The sequence below is a fragment of the Coenobita brevimanus genome, chromosome 5, assembly GCF_032717465.1.
Source record: "Coenobita brevimanus isolate Jiangsu-jjx chromosome 5, ASM3271746v2, whole genome shotgun sequence".
Classification (NCBI taxonomy): Eukaryota; Metazoa; Arthropoda; class Malacostraca; order Decapoda; family Coenobitidae; genus Coenobita; species Coenobita brevimanus.
In genome coordinates, this window is record NC_136958.1 from 10828689 (window position 1) to 10847940 (window position 19252).

General features: G+C 39.9%; 1 protein-coding gene across 1 annotated transcript in view; it reads left to right on the forward strand.

The window, feature by feature from the left end:
- Positions 1-19252, forward strand: part of LUBEL (Linear Ubiquitin E3 ligase) — a 310315-nt gene that overhangs the window by 75048 nt on the left and 216015 nt on the right. The window contains exons 6-9 of the mRNA XM_080270475.1: positions 1716-1781; positions 9000-9160; positions 11048-11086; positions 15129-15357. Coding sequence (XP_080126601.1) covers positions 1716-1781; positions 9000-9160; positions 11048-11086; positions 15129-15357 — 495 coding nt within the window. The remainder of the gene's footprint in view (positions 1-1715; positions 1782-8999; positions 9161-11047; positions 11087-15128; positions 15358-19252) is intronic.

The window sequence follows — 19252 nt, forward strand, 5'->3', positions numbered from 1 at the left end:
ACACACACACTCTCACATATCACCTTTTGCCCACTGTTACCAACGTTTGCTTTTACAGCATGATGGACCTAATGGCAAAGCAGCAAAAATATTGTTCAGAAAATTATAATTCTCACATTATCCACTGCCATACACAGGGTCATATTAGCAATCGTATGATTAGTAACCCATTCCTTTTACCTTTGACCATCGTTTGGCTGCTTAAGTATCCTCTCAGCTGAATAAAATCATCTAGTGTTAGCTTGAATTAAACACATCTTAAGCACTATTCTGAAGAGAAGTATACTGTAAATGATATTAATGAAAGGGTGAAGAGATTGCAGTAGCCTTCTCATAACACACCTTGATACACTAATAAGATACATTGTTACACTCACGGTTGTACAGAGAAATTAGCTACGTACAATAAATACATTGTTCTCGGTAAGACACCTTGTGATACCCTGCATTCTTATGTTTGTTCTGCTTTATGTGAACGTAAGAGAAAATGCTCATGTCATCTGAACTGTCCATCACGTGTTCCTTATGGTGGGTTTATTACCAGGTATTTGTGCAGCATCTTTATGCATCTTTCACATGTAATTTTTTATTGTGTATCTTGTCTGATTTTTAAAATCCCTCTTCTTTTTTTAATTTCCCTTTAAGTTTTTTGAAGTGTCTGCACGAGTTTATTGACCTGTGACATGGTTTCGGTGCTGTAAAGGACTGTTATGTCACTAATGTGGTGCTGTTGCCATTACGCAGGTATACACTGTACCAGGAGTGGCATACGCGACTTAACTTCTAGTAGAATATCTTACACATTTTTTCATTGTTTATAAAACAGTAAAATGTTTTTATTTTTCAATGGATCATATTCATTTGCCAGATGTTGATGTGTATCAGAAATCATATTCGTATAAGTAGCTAAGCTAATGTTTTTCTTACAGGATTTAGACAACTTCGGTGAGAAGCGTTTCTTCATGTTTACTGATGCGTATGCTCTTTGAGAACATTTTATATATGAATTCTAGCCTTACTAGACGGGCTATTTCGTCAAAGCCCAATTATTTCTCACAGGTTCTTCCTTTGCTGTCATCTTTCAGCCTGTCATGAGCATACTCTTGACCCTCTCCTGGGTTTGAAGTCTGCGGTCTCTTTTTTTAAAGGCATGATTCATTGATTATCCCTCGTATAAACTCTTCTCATATCTGAGTTTATGTAGTATCTAACATTATTTGCCATATCTTACATTCAGTTCATTCCACATGCATGTTCAGCACTCGTGTTTGATTTTCTATTCTGTTTGCCTGTACACAACTGAATTTTACTATTCTATATGTCAGTCACAAATTGGAGTTTGTTTTCATTGTGCTTGTACGGAATTGAATTTTCTATTCTATATGCCTGAACAGAATTAGATTTTTCTTTCTCATGTCTCTGTACAGAAATATATTTCTAGTTTAAGTACTTGTAAAGAACTGGATTTTCATTTTATATGCATGTGCAGAATTGGCCTTTTCTAGTTCATACACCTGTCCAACACTGAATCTTTCTATTCCATATGCCTGTCCAGTAGGCTGTTCATTGGATGTAATAATAACATCCATGAATCATGTCATCTAATGTGTTGTATGCTTCTTTTTCTCCTCTTCTCTCCCTCCCCTCCCTCCCTTTCATTGTGTGTCTGTATGGCGTGTGGTGTGGTGGTGTGGTGTGGTATGATGTGGCTGCAGTTCTACGCCCGGCCCGGCACGGTCTCCTCTAGATCCACCAGCATGACCAACCTTCAGGTAACTTGGGTTCATTGGTATCTTCGCCCCTGCACCCCATACCACTCTTTACTTTCCCTCTCCCACCCTCAGCTCATGTCCATAATTATGGTTTGCCTTACCACCCTCTTGTCATTCTTTGCATTTCACTACATCTGCTAACCTAACCAACCCTTGCCAAACCATACCTAGCTTATTCACATTAACCTAAAGTACACCAACTTAGCCTAAACTAAGCTATCCTTACGAAGCTAAACTTGACACCTGTCATCTTATATACCCTCACCACTGCTACCTCTGACTGTAATACCTGCCAGTCCTGTGATTTGCTTTCCCTCCCCTTACCTCTCTAACGGAGCCTTTTATTATCCCTTACCACCCATTTCTTCCCTCATGTTACTTCGTTTTTACCTCCGCCTCCTTCACGAAACAACTGTCTCATCGTACTACTCCTACAGCCCGTCTCTCCCACCATTCGCTTTGTCATTGCCCCTACTATCACATGCTACCCCCTTTGCCTTCATCCATGGTGTTGTTAATGGACCTCGGTGTTGCTGTGCTGTGATACTCTAGATGGGGTAATCCATGGAATGTTTATGTGCTTTTTCTTTAACTCTCTCTCCAGGTAGACTAGCTGTGTGTTGGTTTGTAACTGATCATGTACCTACACACACTGTCAATGCACGTGGCATTTTACAGGCTTAGAACTGAGGAGCAGTGCGAACAGGGAATTTATATTTAGTCATGACTGCCTTTTGATTTTGGTCATGCGCACTGTTGTGTATAATATGCATGATCATTAAAACAGTTTTACATATTTCAAATCTGGAATCCAGCATTCACAGTTATATGACATGGATATGCATGCCCACTATAGCAGCTGTGTCGGCACATCAATACTCATCTTTATAAACCCTCGACAAAGCTCCAGTGTCCTGTCGCTTACTGGATCTTTCAAGCGCCAGTGGCTGAGAATCGTAGTGTGATCTGCAGTTAAGAGTTTGGATGTTCACTTTTCATTTTCAGGGTAACAAGGAGAGCAGTGAGGAGGGAACCAGATACGCCCTGTCCTTGCCACTCCGCCGGCCCATGGTGATTGCCTCACCCCGCGTCACACCCTCACTAACCCTGCATGTTGCCCGCCGCTTAAGCTAACTGGTCACCTCTAATGGCTTTAGCTAAGTGGACCACCTGCTTTACTTACACACCTCTAAATCCCCCCACAAGTGAAATTCTGACAGAATTACCATTTTCTTTTTTTTCTCTCTTTTTTTTTTTCTTTTTTACTGAATGGGATTTGATCCCATTGGGGTATTAATACTGTGCGGTTATGGAAGTACCCAGAGAGACACGAGTACATCTAACCAGTCCACGATGCTGTCACTAACCTTCCCAGCTTCACTGTCTGCATGAAATATAAGTCACAGACGATCTTCACTCTGTAGTGCAGGTCGCCACACAACACACTTATCTTATGCACAAATAATCCTTCGCCATAACCTCAGCAAAAGATTTCTGGGGCCGACCAGTTGAATGGCCGGTTTCCTGCGGTCCATTAGGTTTGCGGTCATATGAGTCTGGAGTAACAACAACAAATACAACAACAACAACATGACAGCACTCTTAGAACGTTCGTTAGAAGATATCCTCCACCAATCGTGAAGGTCGGGCCATACATTAGCCTGGTACTCTGAGAGCACATATCTCCCCCAGCACTCGTAGTAAACAACTCAGATCATCACTAAAATGTAATCACCCCTTCCTTGACCCATGGCCCACATATTCACAAAATTTCATTGGCATCCATTAATAACTTTTTGTGATATCTTGTGGACACACAAACAAACAAACAAAAAAAGTCCTGAACCGGGACTTGAACTCAAATCACCAAAATTGAATGAACAAACTCTTCCTTGACCAATGACCCACAAATCCACAAATACCCATCAATATCTTTTTTGACAAATAAACAGACAGGGGTGAAAACATAACCTCTACTAACTTCCTTGGCTGAGGTAACAACGGTTATAGAGCAAAATACTACCAGTGCTTAATTTCACATATCTATTTATTTATTTATGTATTTTTTTAAAGACAGGTCGGTCAACAAGTAGACAGCACTCAGAGAATGCATACTTCTGCCAGCGCCTATATCAAACGATTCAGGTCACCACCAAAATTTAGTCAACTCTACAGTAGTCCCTGGCCTATGACCCACATATCCACAAAATTTTATTGAAATCCATGAATAACTTTTGAGGGTATCTTCTGGACAAACAAACAAAACAGTCATGAACCGGGACTCGAACTCAGATCACCACCCAAATTTAATCGACTCTTCCTTGTCCAACGACTCAAATATCCACCAAATGTCAATGGAATCTTTCAATAATTTTTCATTTTTAATGTATCTTGTGGACAAAGAAAAGAAAAAAAAAAGAAAGAAGAAAAAAAAAAAAGCCCTGAATCGGGACTCGCACTCAGATCACCACCAATATTTAACTATATCTTTCTTGGCCAATGATCCACATAGCCACAATACAGTAATTAGTTTAAATCCATGTATAACTTTTTAGATATCTTGTGGACACACACACACACACACACACACACACACACACACACACACACACACACACACACACACACACACACACACACACACACACACACACACACACACACACACACACACACACACACACACACACACAAGAGAATACATAACCACATCCCAACTTCGTTGGTGGAGGTAATAATGAATATAATTAGTTTTGTTACGGTATTTCTGATAACAGCTGTAAATGTAGGCGGAATTTCTAAACCACGTGGCTTTATCGTAAGGTTTATATGTACTCGTGTGATGTTGCGCTGCTGTAATTGCATAATTTGGTATAACAACCTCGAAGAGGATATTTACCACTGACAATACCTTCATCGTCCGTTATTAGTATGAACACACACACACACACACACACACACACATTATGTCAGAGATGCTGAAGAAGTGAATAACCTTTATTTCAGTAACACCCAAAACTACACCTACTGTACTGAACTAGTGGCTAATTATACCCTGCACACGACTAAAGTAGACAGTGGCCGCCTCATCATCTGCATCTGGTTAGCATGACAGAATTCTGTTGGAATGTTTTTTATATATCTGTGTTGTGATTCCACAATAGTTGTATGGCTTTGATTGTGGATGAATTTTCTTCACTGTGAAATTAATAGTGATATTGGTGGAGGTAGAGAAGTCCTAGGATAATGCACACGTACGCTGCATTGGTTTTATGCATGACGTGTATCATTGTCCTCTTTTACTTTATACTTTGAATGTGTTGTTTTAATATAATGATACCAGGTTTATGCTGATTTTCATGAATACAGATTCATCCTAGAGGTGGTTTGGTGCATGATTTTCATGTATTTTGCTGTGCCTTTCATATGCTTGAAACATTTGCTAATCACGTTATAATAATGTTTATATCGTGGCAGATGATACATTATTCATGTTTTTAATCCCTGTCAGTCTACCTCAGGTTCCTTTATGGCAGGAGCTATGCACATCGAGTCTTTTGTGTCTGTGTGAGGCCCTAGGTTGTTCTAAAATATTTTCAGATACTTACAAGACTTAAAGATATACCTTAACCTACCAAATGAAATAACTTGTTAGAACTATTCCTTACCCTTCTGAGTAAAAAGAGTAATTAAACGTTTATTAATATACAATGTAAACAAAGAGGGGAGCGTGCAACTGAAAAAATAAGTAGTGCCAGGCACAACGAACCTTGCCCGACGGCTGTTATTTTACTGGTTTTATCTACTGAATCGATCCTGCCATTTAGTTTCAATAAACACTTAAATTCTAATATAATGGTGCAGTTTCGAGTTAGAGCCCTCTTAATATCCGTGGCCTTGAGTTCGACCTTTCAAGGTCACTCAAGGTCAAAGGTCTTGGTGCCAAATATAAGCCCATATGGGAGTACTTATATGGTGATAATAGTAAGTTTCTCTATCTTCAACCGGTTTCAAGTTATAGCTCTCTGAAAATCCGTGACCTTGATTTTGACTTTTCAGGGTCGCTCAATTACCTCCAAAATTTAATCACATCCTTCTGCGACCAGTGCCCACATATCCTGAACGTTTCATGTAATTTCATTCAGCCGTTTTTGTGTAATGTTGCTAACAAACAAGAAATCAAAGAAACAAATAAAGAAACTCGACCAAAAACAATACCTCGCCGGACCCCTTCCCAGGCGAGGTACTGTACCAATAACTGAGGGTCAGACTAGCATTCCCAGATCCATTATACGGTATGAGAAGAGTGTGAGGCTCAGGGCTACCTCCAGAATATACCGTGCTGTACATAAGACCTTTCACTTATCTACTTCTAATTTGTTTTCAAGCTCCGTTAGAGACTGCCCTCAATCTATAAATAATTCTTGTGCATACTTAGATTTAGTCACATCAGAAAACATCTTTGTTCTTGTCAACATAACAAAACCTTCGGGTCAAGCATCTGATTGTCGGGAAATATATTCGGGGTTAAATGAAAATTAAATAAAAATGTGACATGATGAACTGGACAACAACAACGTGTGTGTGTGTGTGTGTGTGTGTGTGTGTGTGTGTGTGTGTGTGTGTGTGTGTGTGTGTGTGTGTGTGTGTGTGTGTGTGTGTGTGTGTGTGTGTGTGTGTGTGTGTGTGTGTGTGTGTGTGTGTGTGTGTGTGTGTGTGTGTGTGTGTGTGTGTGTGTGTGTGTGTGTGTGTGTGTGTGTGTGTGTGTGTGTGTGTGTGTGTGTGTGTGTGTGTGTGTGTGTGTGTGTGTGTGTGTGTGTGTGTGTGTGTGTGTGTGTGTGTGTGTGTGTGTGTGTGTGTGTGTGTGTGTGTGTGTGTGTGTGTGTGTGTGTGTGTGTGTGTGTGTGTGTGTGTGTGTGTGTGTGTGTGTGTGTGTGTGTGTGTGTGTGTGTGTGTGTGTGTGTGTGTGTGTGTGTGTGTGTGTGTGTGTGTGTGTGTGTGTGTGTGTGTGTGTGTGTGTGTGTGTGTGTGTGTGTGTGTGTGTGTGTGTGTGTGTGTGTGTGTGTGTGTGTGTGTGTGTGTGTGTGTGTGTGTGTGTGTGTGTGTGTGTGTGTGTGTGTGTGTGTGTGTGTGTGTGTGTGTGTGTGTGTGTGTGTGTGTGTGTGTGTGTGTGTGTGTGTGTGTGTGTGTGTGTGTGTGTGTGTGTGTGTGTGTGTGTGTGTGTGTGTGTGTGTGTGTGTGTGTGTGTGTGTGTGTGTGTGTGTGTGTGTGTGTGTGTGTGTGTGTGTGTGTGTGTGTGTGTGTGTGTGTGTGTGTGTGTGTGTGTGTGTGTGTGTGTGTGTGTGTGTGTGTGTGTGTGTGTGTGTGTGTGTGTGTGTGTGTGTGTGTGTGTGTGTGTGTGTGTGTGTGTGTGTGTGTGTGTGTGTGTGTGTGTGTGTGTGTAGTAGTAGTAGTAGTAGTAGTAGTAGTAGTAGTAGTAGTAGTAGTAGTAGTAGTAGTAGTTCCATGCTTTGGTCCTTGGCTCATCTAGGAGTAGACGTGAAACCACCGCACTGCAGGTCAAAGTTAACTTTCTCCTGTGTCCACCATCATCTGTTCGGGGGATAGGCACGGAGTAGAGAGACGTTTGTTTAACCGACCTGCCCGGTAAGATTGGTGTCACTGGATGAAGGCGTCCCTCTCCAGCATCAAAATATTGGCAAAGAGGCTAAATCAAAATTCCGAATGTGTGAAAGTCGAGTAACCTCCTTAAAAGCCAGTCGGATATAGTTAAAATGTAGAATCCAAATTATTCATGGTGTTTGTACTCAGGAAAGAACCATCTCCCACTGAACGGGGGAAGGCCGTGTCTAATTCTCCAGCTCCAAAACTTTCTCCTGAGTAGAATAAAATATTTTAAAAGTTGCATGAACAAAATGAAGACGTACAAAACCACTGGATGCGGAAGCCTCTGATTCCTTTGGTTCCTAGGTGTGGTGTGGTGTGGTTTGGTGTGGTGTGGGGCGGAGTTTTTGTGTGGTGTGGGACGGAGTTTTTTTGTGGTGTTATGTGGTGTGTGAGGGTGTGGTGTAATGTGGCTTCCTTGAGTCGCTGAAGTGAATCACCTCGCGTCCGAAAATCGTTAGTGAGAGAAACGGAGTCCCTATTAGAGAAGCTCCTGTATCTGAAAAAAAGTCCTCAGAGTGAAGTGGTTAAAAGTTTGATGAACATCTGAAGCCACCTAAACCTCTTTGAGACTAATACAAGCCATCAATTTAAATAAGCCCCTTAAGCCCAGATGAAGCCCTTATATATGGTGAAACTTCAACGGCTTCAGTCCGATAACGTATTTTCCATTCCACTACGTATTTTCAGAGTTGTTTTTGTCTCCAGACGATTCTATTCAGTCTGGGCTGTTACTAAACTGGAGGGGTTGACAGCGTTCATTAATTTCACAACACCACAATGGTCTCCCGTGAAACTGAATAACATCGCCCGTAGCAAGAGTAAGTGAAAATGACTTACACGGGCTGAAGTGAGTGTACTGAAGCCCAAATGAGTTACGTAAAGTTCGTACAATCTGTGAAACAATAAAACGTATTTGAAGCCTGAAAGCTTATAAAATTCCTTCATGGCTTGGAACCCATGCCAGAGACTGTTAAAACATGCTGAAAGCCCCGAAAGCATACTGAACCAGAAGTGCTTCAAAAAATCCTGAAGGGTACTGTATTCCTGTGAAGCATTTTGAAAAATCCTGTGAAACTTTCAAGACTGCTTAAAACATTTTTATCCCTCTAAGGGTATTAAAACCCCTTCACGTGTACCGAAATACCCTGAAACATTTTAAATCACTTGAAGCACTATTTAATTTGAAGCGAACTGAAATCCACTGAAACAAACAACAACAACAACAAAAGGGTACTGCAGCTTGAAGCACACTGAAACCCTTGAAACGTTGTGCGATCCACATAAGTATAGTGAAGCCATCGGGAAAAAAAAAAAATGCGTAATGACACCCCTGTAAAGCTTGAAAAAAAAAAAAAAGAAAGTTCTAAAAAATTCCTTCCAGCAACATATATTGAAATACATCAGAACATTCTGTAAACACGCTGAAGCCCATGAAGCTTTTTAAAGACCCACCCTAATCAGTAAATTTCAGGTACCTAAAATCCCCTGATTGGTCATTAAATCCCCTAAATAGTGCTTTTAAGATCCCTACAAATGCTGACTGCTCTGATGTGTCCCCAGAGTGACGGCAGCAGCACGGGAAGGACCATCATGGGCAGCCTTAAGAGGATTATGGGCGCACGTCCACTCCCACCCACACCTGACCAGTCTAAGGGTGAGCACAGCCCCCCTCCTTTCTCTCTCTCTCTCTCTCTCTCTCTCTCTCTCTCTCTCTCTCCGGCATATATATATATATATATATATATATATATATATATATATATATATCATGTGTTCATATACCTATATTTCCTTTTTTATTTCCTTATGTATCTCATCTCTATTGTTTTACATTATTTTGCCTAAGTTCTTTTTTCAGTAATATTCTTTTCATTTTAATGATTCTCCTCCGAGAAAGTTCCAGTGCCAGGTCTATTACTTAGAATCCTAGGTAACATTCGAAGTAATATACCCGGTACTGAAACTTTCTAATCTGTTGAATGGATATTATATTTCAGAAAATTAATATAGTTTTTTGTTCTCACATTGGAATAGTAGTCAGAGAAGCATATAATACTGCAGATATATCTTTAATAATACCAGCGTCGGTACATGAGTAATGCCCCGAAAATAAGTTTGTCAGGATAGAAGAAAACATACAGATAATTACACTTGTGACAGAGAAACTTGGTGTAAGTTTTGTCATGGCGGTAGGGTTAGGTATTTTACAACCTACAGGGAGATGCTTGTATACGGGGTGTTTCTATTAATATTTCTCGTGACATTTTAAAGTGAATTACGAATATAATGCTGTATTAATATGTCTGTGTATATGGAATATTTAGTGTTGCATGATTTCTTTCCTCTTTTATTCTTCATTTTGTCTGGTATAAGGTTGTAAATAGGATGAATGTTAAGTGGTATTCTTGTGAGCTTTGAGTTTTTTTAGGACTTTTCCCTTAGCGACTAATTTGCCTACTACACCTTATTTTCTTTTGTTAGTTATACCTTCCCACTTCCAAAATTATTTGCATTTGAAAACACGGTATTATAAAAGTGCTATATGCTGAAATAAATTGATAAGGAAGAGGTGCATAGGAACCTCCTCTGCTAACGAGAATTCGGGCAGTAATTTTACAAAGTGTCAGAGTTCATTCTTTCCTTGCTTTCTGTTCAAAGTTTGTAACACCCTTGTATACCATGACACGCCTCCTTCCATCATATAGCACGTATTTTACGCCACAACCTGATAGTAGGTAATTCAGGTATCATTTGTGTCTTAGAGAAGAAAGTTTTATTTGAGCCGACATCTCTCTCTTCAAATAGTAATTAGACCCAAAACGACAGTATATCGATTCCACTGTTATAAGGAGGCTATACCAGTCTAAGCCAGTATAACAGTAGCCTGTCGGTATGACAGTGACCGTATATTCATGTACCGTATATCTGTGCATGTATGGATGTCTGTGGGAGGTATTCTCAGGAGGGTTAATGACAGACTGTGATAACCAACATACCCAATCATGTAATATACCCACAGTGCAGTATATACACTCTGCCATTACTATACTGTATATATGTATGCCCATAAGAGATCAGGAGGGGCAAGAGCAGAAAAGGTTTACTAACATTTTCCAGTACTCACTATAACCACAGCAGTTCCTCCATAATGCAGTGCTGAAGACCTAAAGAGTCCCCTCCCTGAACTAGACCTCGGCCCCAGTTTCGAGCCACGCAGTCTACCATTAGTCATGCCCAGCCCCCCAAAAATTTATAAGTAACTCAGCCTATCAGGAGTGATTGTTCTGATGGTAGATTTGTCACCCATACACCACAACACTCGACTGTAACTCAGAGACACAGGGCACGGACTGAGAAATGAAAGAAGGCTACTAAATCCATTTTTCTAATGTGTGAGATTAATCTGAAGATGAGGGAATGTAGACGACTTAGTAGCTTAGGCCAGTACTTTTAATAACACAGCAATGCCTAGCACGCCATTACCGTGCGCCCACATGATAGCCTTCCCACCATGCAAATATATCCAACTTACCAGTATACTCACATACCCATACACCTACAGGAAGCAAGGAGGGTGGAGGACAAAGTGAAGTCGTCCTGGGCCGTACCGTGACCAGCCCGAGTCTTCCTAACCTCAACGACCACATGTAAGTCAACACCCAAGTGTAACTAAGTATATAGGTGATGTAATGCCATGTTCAAGGTTTAGTCTGTATTTGTATGGTTAATATGGATGTTCTTTTGTTATACCTAACCTCCTTGAAGGTAAGTTGTGGGTGTGGGATTAACTAAGACATTTGGGTTTAACTTAGTAGTGGTGTTAACTTGGATGTCCTGGAGTTACTACTTTGAAATTTGGGTGTAGAAGTTTACTTGTAGGTTAGAGGAGTTATTAATGGCGTCCTTGGGACTCGGTGTAGATCGGTAATTGAAGGTTTAGGCACTGAGATTCTGGAGTTACCTTTATAATTGCCACCCTTATGCCTTCGGTACAATGACGCCTTGTTTTCTTTCTGTTGTACATGATCCAGAAGCAGATTCCATTTATCCCATCAGGACGATCAAGTTATCTTTTTCTTGTCGTCTCCAGGCTACTGTTTTCAGCTTCGAGGAAGTTTCTTGGAGAGAAAGAGTTCAAGGTTGGGGAATCTGTAGGTTATAATAAGTGCCTTTGGGTTAAATCTGAGGTTGTAAGGTTAACATAGATATTTTGTGGTTATTTAGAGAGAGGGGGGTTATACATCATTACTGTCGGAAAGATCAGAAGTAGGGTTGTTATTGTTGTAGTTGTTGTTGCTTAACTTCAGTTTGTTTGGCCAAGCAGACCCACTGACCCCAGATATGCAATTGCTTCTATGGGGCTGTCCTACAAGTACAGTACACTTCATAAACTGTGCAGGGAAACGGAGCCCTCTAGTGGTAAACACCACCTCGTCAGGGTCACACTAGGCTTCTTCCCCTTGGCGAGGTGCAGGGATATATGAGGAAGGTTGGCTCCCAGCTGAACGCCGCAGCTGCTCCACCCAGGGTCAGAGCACCACCATGTGTAGGCTCCTCTTCGGTATAAGAAGTAGGGTTATGGAGGGTCATTCTCTCAGACTTCTGTCACTAACTCTTAGCTGAATGTAATCGTCTGGCTTTAGCTGGAATAATATACTAGAGTTGTTCCAAGCATGAGTTTGTAAAAGTGAACAGGATAGAGCAAAGTTGTCCTGGGTCGGATTCTGTCATTACTTTCGGGTCCAGAGTTAAACCTGAGGTTACAGGGTTAAGCTAGATATTTTGAGGTTATACTCAGCCATATCTGAGTTTTTGGAAATAAGCTAGGGGCTAACTTTGGGGTGTTTGGTAACGTTAACGTGGAGTTCTGTATATTAACGTACAGTAGTGCTCCTTGGGTCATGTTATGTAATGTGTGCTGCTAAAGGTTAGACTTGGAGCTGTGGGGTTAACCTTGTCTTAATCTAATTACGTCTAGGGGTTTCTTCTAAGCTGAACAGAACTGTCTGCTGATAGAAAGAGAAAGAGCAAAAAACAATTTGATACTAAAGAGATTACTGTAAATTATTTTTAACTCATGCACTACCAGAGATTTCTCCTAAACTGATTAAACCATTTAATCCAGTGACATAGTCCTTATATATTCTTAATAACTCCAACGCTTTGATTAGGTTCATGAGACACTACCTCCAAGCTGGACGGGTTAGGTAAAACCATCATTAACTCCTTTACTACGATCAGCTTTTCCAAAGTTATATGTAAGTAGCGAGAATGGACAATACGCTGTGGGACTGAAGGGGATAATCGTGTGACATGCACGTGAAGTAACTTGGGATTTTGAAGAAAAAATTGTGTCTTTGCTTAACTGTTTGGTCTTTGTACATGGATGCTTGAGTAATGGTTCATGCTTTAACCCTTACAGTCCGATGGCACATTCTTATTCTATTCTTGCGGTCTCTGGGCGTTGTTACCTAGCTTAAGAGAGACACATCAAGCTGAGGAGGCTAGATACATTCTTCATTAACCCGTTCAGCACTGGAGGTCTGTCATAAATTGCTGTACATAATATATATATATATATTTTTTTCATTAGCCAGTAATAAAAATCTTCATCAGAGTGAATGGGTTATCAGTTCCCACTCCAGAATCCAGTGGTTAGTAGCAATATTTGTTTAACTTTCCCAGAACATTGACATCTGTTAAATTAATGGTATATAGCTGTTAACTACAAACGACTTTATTGAGTTCAGAAAAAAAGAAAAAACTCTGTGAAGTGTTTAAAAGTCTTCATTAACCTTTTCAGTACGATGACATTTTTGTTACTCTGTTGTCACCCACAGATGATTCTATTCAGTCTTTGAAAATCTCTCATAGTGAAGGGGTTAAAGTTGGTATTTCAGTATGGAATATCAATAACTAAGTTTGTTTTGCACTGTTGCCAGATTTAATTTCAACTGAGACTGTTTTGGGTGAATATAATTCTGGACTGTAAGTTGATGTATGAAATATCTAACTCATCAAGAAGACTTAGTGGTGTTGAAACATTAGTGCCCGCGGTTCCTGTGAATTCTTAAATGCCTAGTAAATGGGTGAATATAAATTCCACATTGACAGCTGTAAGTTAGAGCGGTCAAATCACTTAACTGACGTTTAGAAGCTTGCGTATAATAATCCATTAGTAGCCCTTTCAACCTGAAGATATCGACTTTTGTTTCATGCTCGGAATATCAGACTACTGTATTCATCTTAGGAGACATCCTCATAGTGAAGGGGTTAGTGAAAGCTATACCTAACCACTCAAGTGTGATATGTTTGCCAAAAGCTGAACAAAAATTTTCTGGAATTAAACAGACGTCATCGTGGTGCACATGGATTTAAAAACCTCGTTCAGCCGGAAACCTATTTTGTGCTTGGCACTGTCTGCTCTTAAACATTTTATCTGCCTTGTTTCCTCGGAGCCCATTAAAATCGTCTGGTGTATTATTAAACTATTAAATCATGGTTAGAACATTAATTGAGATATTCTGTAACCTTGGAACGGTGGTTTCTCTGATCTGAATATAAGCATCTGACGGTAGCCGGAATAAAACAAGTTTGCACATCGCAGCTCTAAAGTTAAGTGTATCAGGTACCGGTATATTGAAGGCTTCATTGGTAGATAAACAGACGTTTCCTTTGAGAATTTTATATTGTTCCAAGCTTCTTATAATGTAACTACTTGCTGCTATTCTTTATAAGGTTTATTGCTACCTACCCCATAAGCAACGTAAGAGGATGGATATTATGAAAATGATGACGATGACCATATAGATGATGATGATGGCGTTGTGGCATGTTGGGACGGAATACCTTTATGATGATGGTAAAAATAATGATGATGATGATGATGATGATAATGATGTTGATGTGGGAAGTTATGATTGGATGCTGGTGGTGATGATATGACAGTAATGATAATAGTGATGGTGTTGTTGGAAACTGGAATGGAATTAAAGATTCCCAACATTCACAAAAGGATGCCGGATGGTTCCAACAAAAATAAATATATGGCACTCAGAAGAGGTGAGTGTCCCCACCACTCCTCGCCAAAGTTGGTAGGCCAAACTCTACTGTTTCGTGTTGTCACATTTCAGTAGATGTGTGTATGATTTGACCTTTCAAGCCCATACAACTTCTTAAAAATCCTTGAATCCAAAACACGAGAAAGCTCTCCGGGAGTATTTGCCAAAGAACAACTGCACCAACTTTGAAGTGGACTGGTGAAGAAATAAAGGAATGGCAACAAAATGTTTACAAGGAAGACAGAAATGAAGATGAAGCAAGATATTGGGTAAGTGTATGGGCTCCATCTATGTATGGAAACCATAACCCAATTATGATAATGGAAAAGATAAGAAGTAAAGATGCTGATGTAGAATGTTGGGATGGAATGCTGCTGATGGTGAGTTTGTGACAGTTATTATATGGGTAACGATAATATGAATTATGATGACTTATATGAAGTGGAGTTAGGATTCAGGGGGCTTGAATGATTAGTGAATGAGTGTTTGTATCCCACTTCACTGAACATGCCGATGATTAGTTCTCCTATCATCTTTTTCCCTTCCTAGCTTTTTGTACCCTGACTCATCCCATCCTTAGGTGGGAAAAAGAGGTTATGATAATGATGACTTTTATCGGTACCCCTAGCGACGAGGAGATCCGGTCTGGTTTGCCTCAGTCAGTCCTGGACATGAACCGTACTGCACCCCTCAACCCCACCTCCGCTTCCACGCCTGCCACGCCCTCCTCAGCCCACGCACAGTACCCGCCCTTGCAGCCACCCAAGACGCCTCAACCACAGCCCACAACCCACACACACTCCCTCGGCCGCAAGTTTTCGCTACAGCAGCTGCCTCAGAGCTTCGACGACAAGAGGGTGAGTACTCGTTGGCTCTTAAGTTCGGTCTCAGTGTGCGTCATGTGTTAGATAATGTGTGCATTGTTCGTGATTCTGTGTGCTGATTTAGACATTTTATACAGTTCTTTTTGAGTCTGTATGTTACTTAGATAATGTATACCGCATTCTTGAATCTGTGTGTTGCTCTAGTCTAGACAATGTGTGCCGTGTTCCTGAATGTGTCTTGATATAGGTAATGTGTGGTGTGTTCAGGAATGTGTTGTTTTAAGTAAAGTGTATTGTGTTCTTGATAAATGGGTAATGTTCTTGGATCTCTGTGTTTGCTCCAGATGTGTTGAATCTGTTCGTTCAAATAAGTGTGCAGGTGCATAAGAATCTGTGTACTCTTCTATATAGGTGTCATGTTTTATATTGAATGTCCTACTTCAGTATAGCTCTAAGTTCTTGGTCTTGTGTGTATTATAGATAATTGCTCTGTGCTGAAGTAGATGTATGTACATAGATATTTGTGGTCCTAGACTTGTCTGTAGTGTGTTCTAGGAATGCATGCATTTCGCTTGGGCAGATGTTCACTTGAATTTACGTTGTGCTTGAACTAGTGTCAGTTGTGCCTGAATATGTACCCTTTCGATAAATATTTGGTCTGTTTGGGTCTGTTTGTTGTAGATGAATGTGGGTGTTGTTGGGATGTGTAAGCGTTGTATGTTATTAATCTAAACTAGATATTTGTGTGTTGTGTCAATCTGGTAAAGGAGGGTTCAATCTCATCAGTGCTTCATGACTAAATCGCTTGTATTCAGTAATCTGCATTTTGATGGTGATCACATCTCCTTGAGGGGGTCTTCTTTTCGCTAGCTAAAGATCTATCTATATCCATGCTTGATGTATTACCATTTAATGTTTGCGGTCTGTATATGAGAGTGTATGTCTTGATATATTTGTATCATTCAATGCACACGTAAACTACTGTAATTGTTGCTTGTATCATATTGTGTATGTCATGTTGTGTTTCTGCTACGCGTGTATGCGAGTCATGATTTGGTTTGTTATGACTTCCGATCTACTTTACTGTGTTGTAGTAGTGTAACGTGATGCATTGTGCCACAAGTTATGTCGTGTGTTTATGAACTTGTGGAATGTATGCGAACCTGTCGTTCTTAGCTTGGGTTCTGGTACATTTTAGTATGTTGTGTTTTGGAGATACTCATGACTGTAGCGCTGTATCCTGTTTGTGTGTAAGGATATGTGTCAGAGAAAGTGCTGTGTAGTGCAAGGACGTAGTACCGAGATCAAGACGTGTTATTTTTGCCGGTTTCACAAGCTGTGCATCACTGCCTCGTGATTTACCATTATATTCACCATCACTTTATCTATGTTGTTACTGCTATCTACGCTTAAAGTTCAAGTTTTAGAGCCTGGTAACTCATTATATAAAGTTATCAGGCGATGTGACAAGATTATTTGTACTATATTTCTCAAGTGGCCGGAGTTTAAAAAGGAAAAATGAAAAAGTGCCCATATGCAGTCTGAGCGTTTAGCATGGTTCTCAAAAGTTTACACAGACTGATGCTGTGTATCTGTTCTCACCTTTGCATTGAAAAACAACATCTGACCTTTGGTTCCCTCTTCCTTGCATTAAAAGAATACCAAGTATTGGGACTACACAAGATATATATATATATATATATATATATATATATATATATATATATATATATATATATATATATATATATATATATATATATATATATATATATATATCCCCATTGGATCTCAGGGGTCCTGGGCAAGGCATCGCACTGGGTGGGTACTAAGCGTACTGCCCTCCGCCTATCGGCTCACAGTCGCGAAGCTCATAGTTCCCTACCTGGGGGTTCCCTACTTTATAAAGACTTGAAAAATCCCAGTTCTGTCCAATATTCCGGACACCGGGCGGCAATGGGATATATATATATATATATATATATATATATATATATATATATATATATATATATATATTGTTACGGAACAGAGAAAGATAATGTACACTTTAAGTGAGAATACGAAGAGTCACTACTGTCCCGTAAAGTTCCAGGTTCAAAACAAAAGAGTTAGGTAAAATTACAAGTTAAAGTTTAATGCTTAAATTAACAACAAAACATTCAGGACTCATAAAGATAATGTAATGGCAAATAAACAGGTTAAATATATGGTTAACTGCAATAGCCTCTATTAACACGAAATTAGCAAGAGTAAATTTATCTAAGTCAGCCCTGATAAAATGAGATACCAGATAATACTCAGTGAATGCCAGATAAATTATTACAGATACAAACTATTATCAAAAATGACTGACAAAGAACCCCACATAAATTACAAACTTCACTAGGCCTACAAACCAAACTCATGCTACACAGCACAAGAAAAAATGCAACAACAGTTATACTCAAACTACACACAGCTGCTAGATGGTTGGAGATTTCTTGAGCACTCACAATAATAATATCTGTACAGGGGAGGACAGAGATGTGAACAAAATGAGGAGCAGATCTAAGTGGCAATGATGCAGAGACTGAGCTCATTATATAGGGGCCAGCAGAGCCTGATACAACTTGTAATAAGGACGCGCAAATGAAGCGATGGGGACAAACGGTCGACAATCCCGCACTGAATAACAGAAAGGACGACTTACTCTACTATAACGGTAGAAGGGGGGACTGAGGCAGAACACGCTCGTGATCAAACATGCAGCATACTGTGCGTTAAAATTACACAAAGGATGATGAAATCATAGGCTATGTAACACCTCCCCACAAAGAAAAAGAAATTTACAAAGGAAATTTCTTATTACTCTAAAACAATCTGTCTAAAGTCTGGATAAGCAATCTGCAATAACATTTTCTTTCCCCTTGACATGTTGTATGTCTAATGAATACTCCTGAAGAAGTAGACTCCATCTTGTCAATCTCTGATTTTTATCTTTAAACTTACTAAGGAATTTCAGTGGGTTATGATCGGTATAAATGACTATGGGGTCAAAACCAGAACACAAATAAAATGAAAATGCTGTAAACCCAAAATCAAGGCCAAAAGCTCTTTCTCAATAGTTGAGTAGTTCTTTTGAGGTGGAGTGAACTTCTTACTGTAATAAGATACAGGATGTTCAATACCCTGATCATCCTCTTGCAGCAAAACAGCCCCAGCTCCTGTATCACTTGCATCAACAGCCATCTTAAAAGGCTTAGCAAAATTTGGAGTAGCGAGCACTGGCTGACTTAATAGAATAGCTTTAAGTTTGTTGAAAGAGGATTCACAGTTATCGGTCCAGACAAATTCAACTCCCTTTTTCAGTAGGTCTGTAAGTGGTGATACAAGAATAGAAAAGTTAAGAACAAATCTCCTGTAATAACCTACCATTCCCAAAAATCTTTGTAGCTCTTTCCTACTTTTAGGTCTGGGAAGATCACTTATAACCTGAACCTTAGCTCCTGGTGGTGCAACATGTCCATCACCAATTACATACCCAAGGTACTGAACTTTAGCTTGACCAAACTCACACTTTGATAAATTAGCTACAAGATTAGCATGAACTAAAAGGTCAAGAAATTTACTGACATGGCATAGGTGATCTTTCCAGTTGTCACTGAAGATTAATACATCATCAATATAAACAACACACCCTGCCAAACCCTCTGTTACAACATTCATGAGCTTCTGAAATGTGGCTGGTGCATTCTTCATACCATACGGCATTACTGAACATGCAAAAGCCTTTCCTAGTGTTACAAAACATGAGATCTCCCTAGCACGTTCAGTCATAGGTACTTGCCAGTATCCCTTTAACAAATCAAACTTACTTATGTACCTAGCCTTTCCGATCTTGTCTATGCAATCTTCCACACGAGGGAGAGGGTAAGTGTCTGTTTTG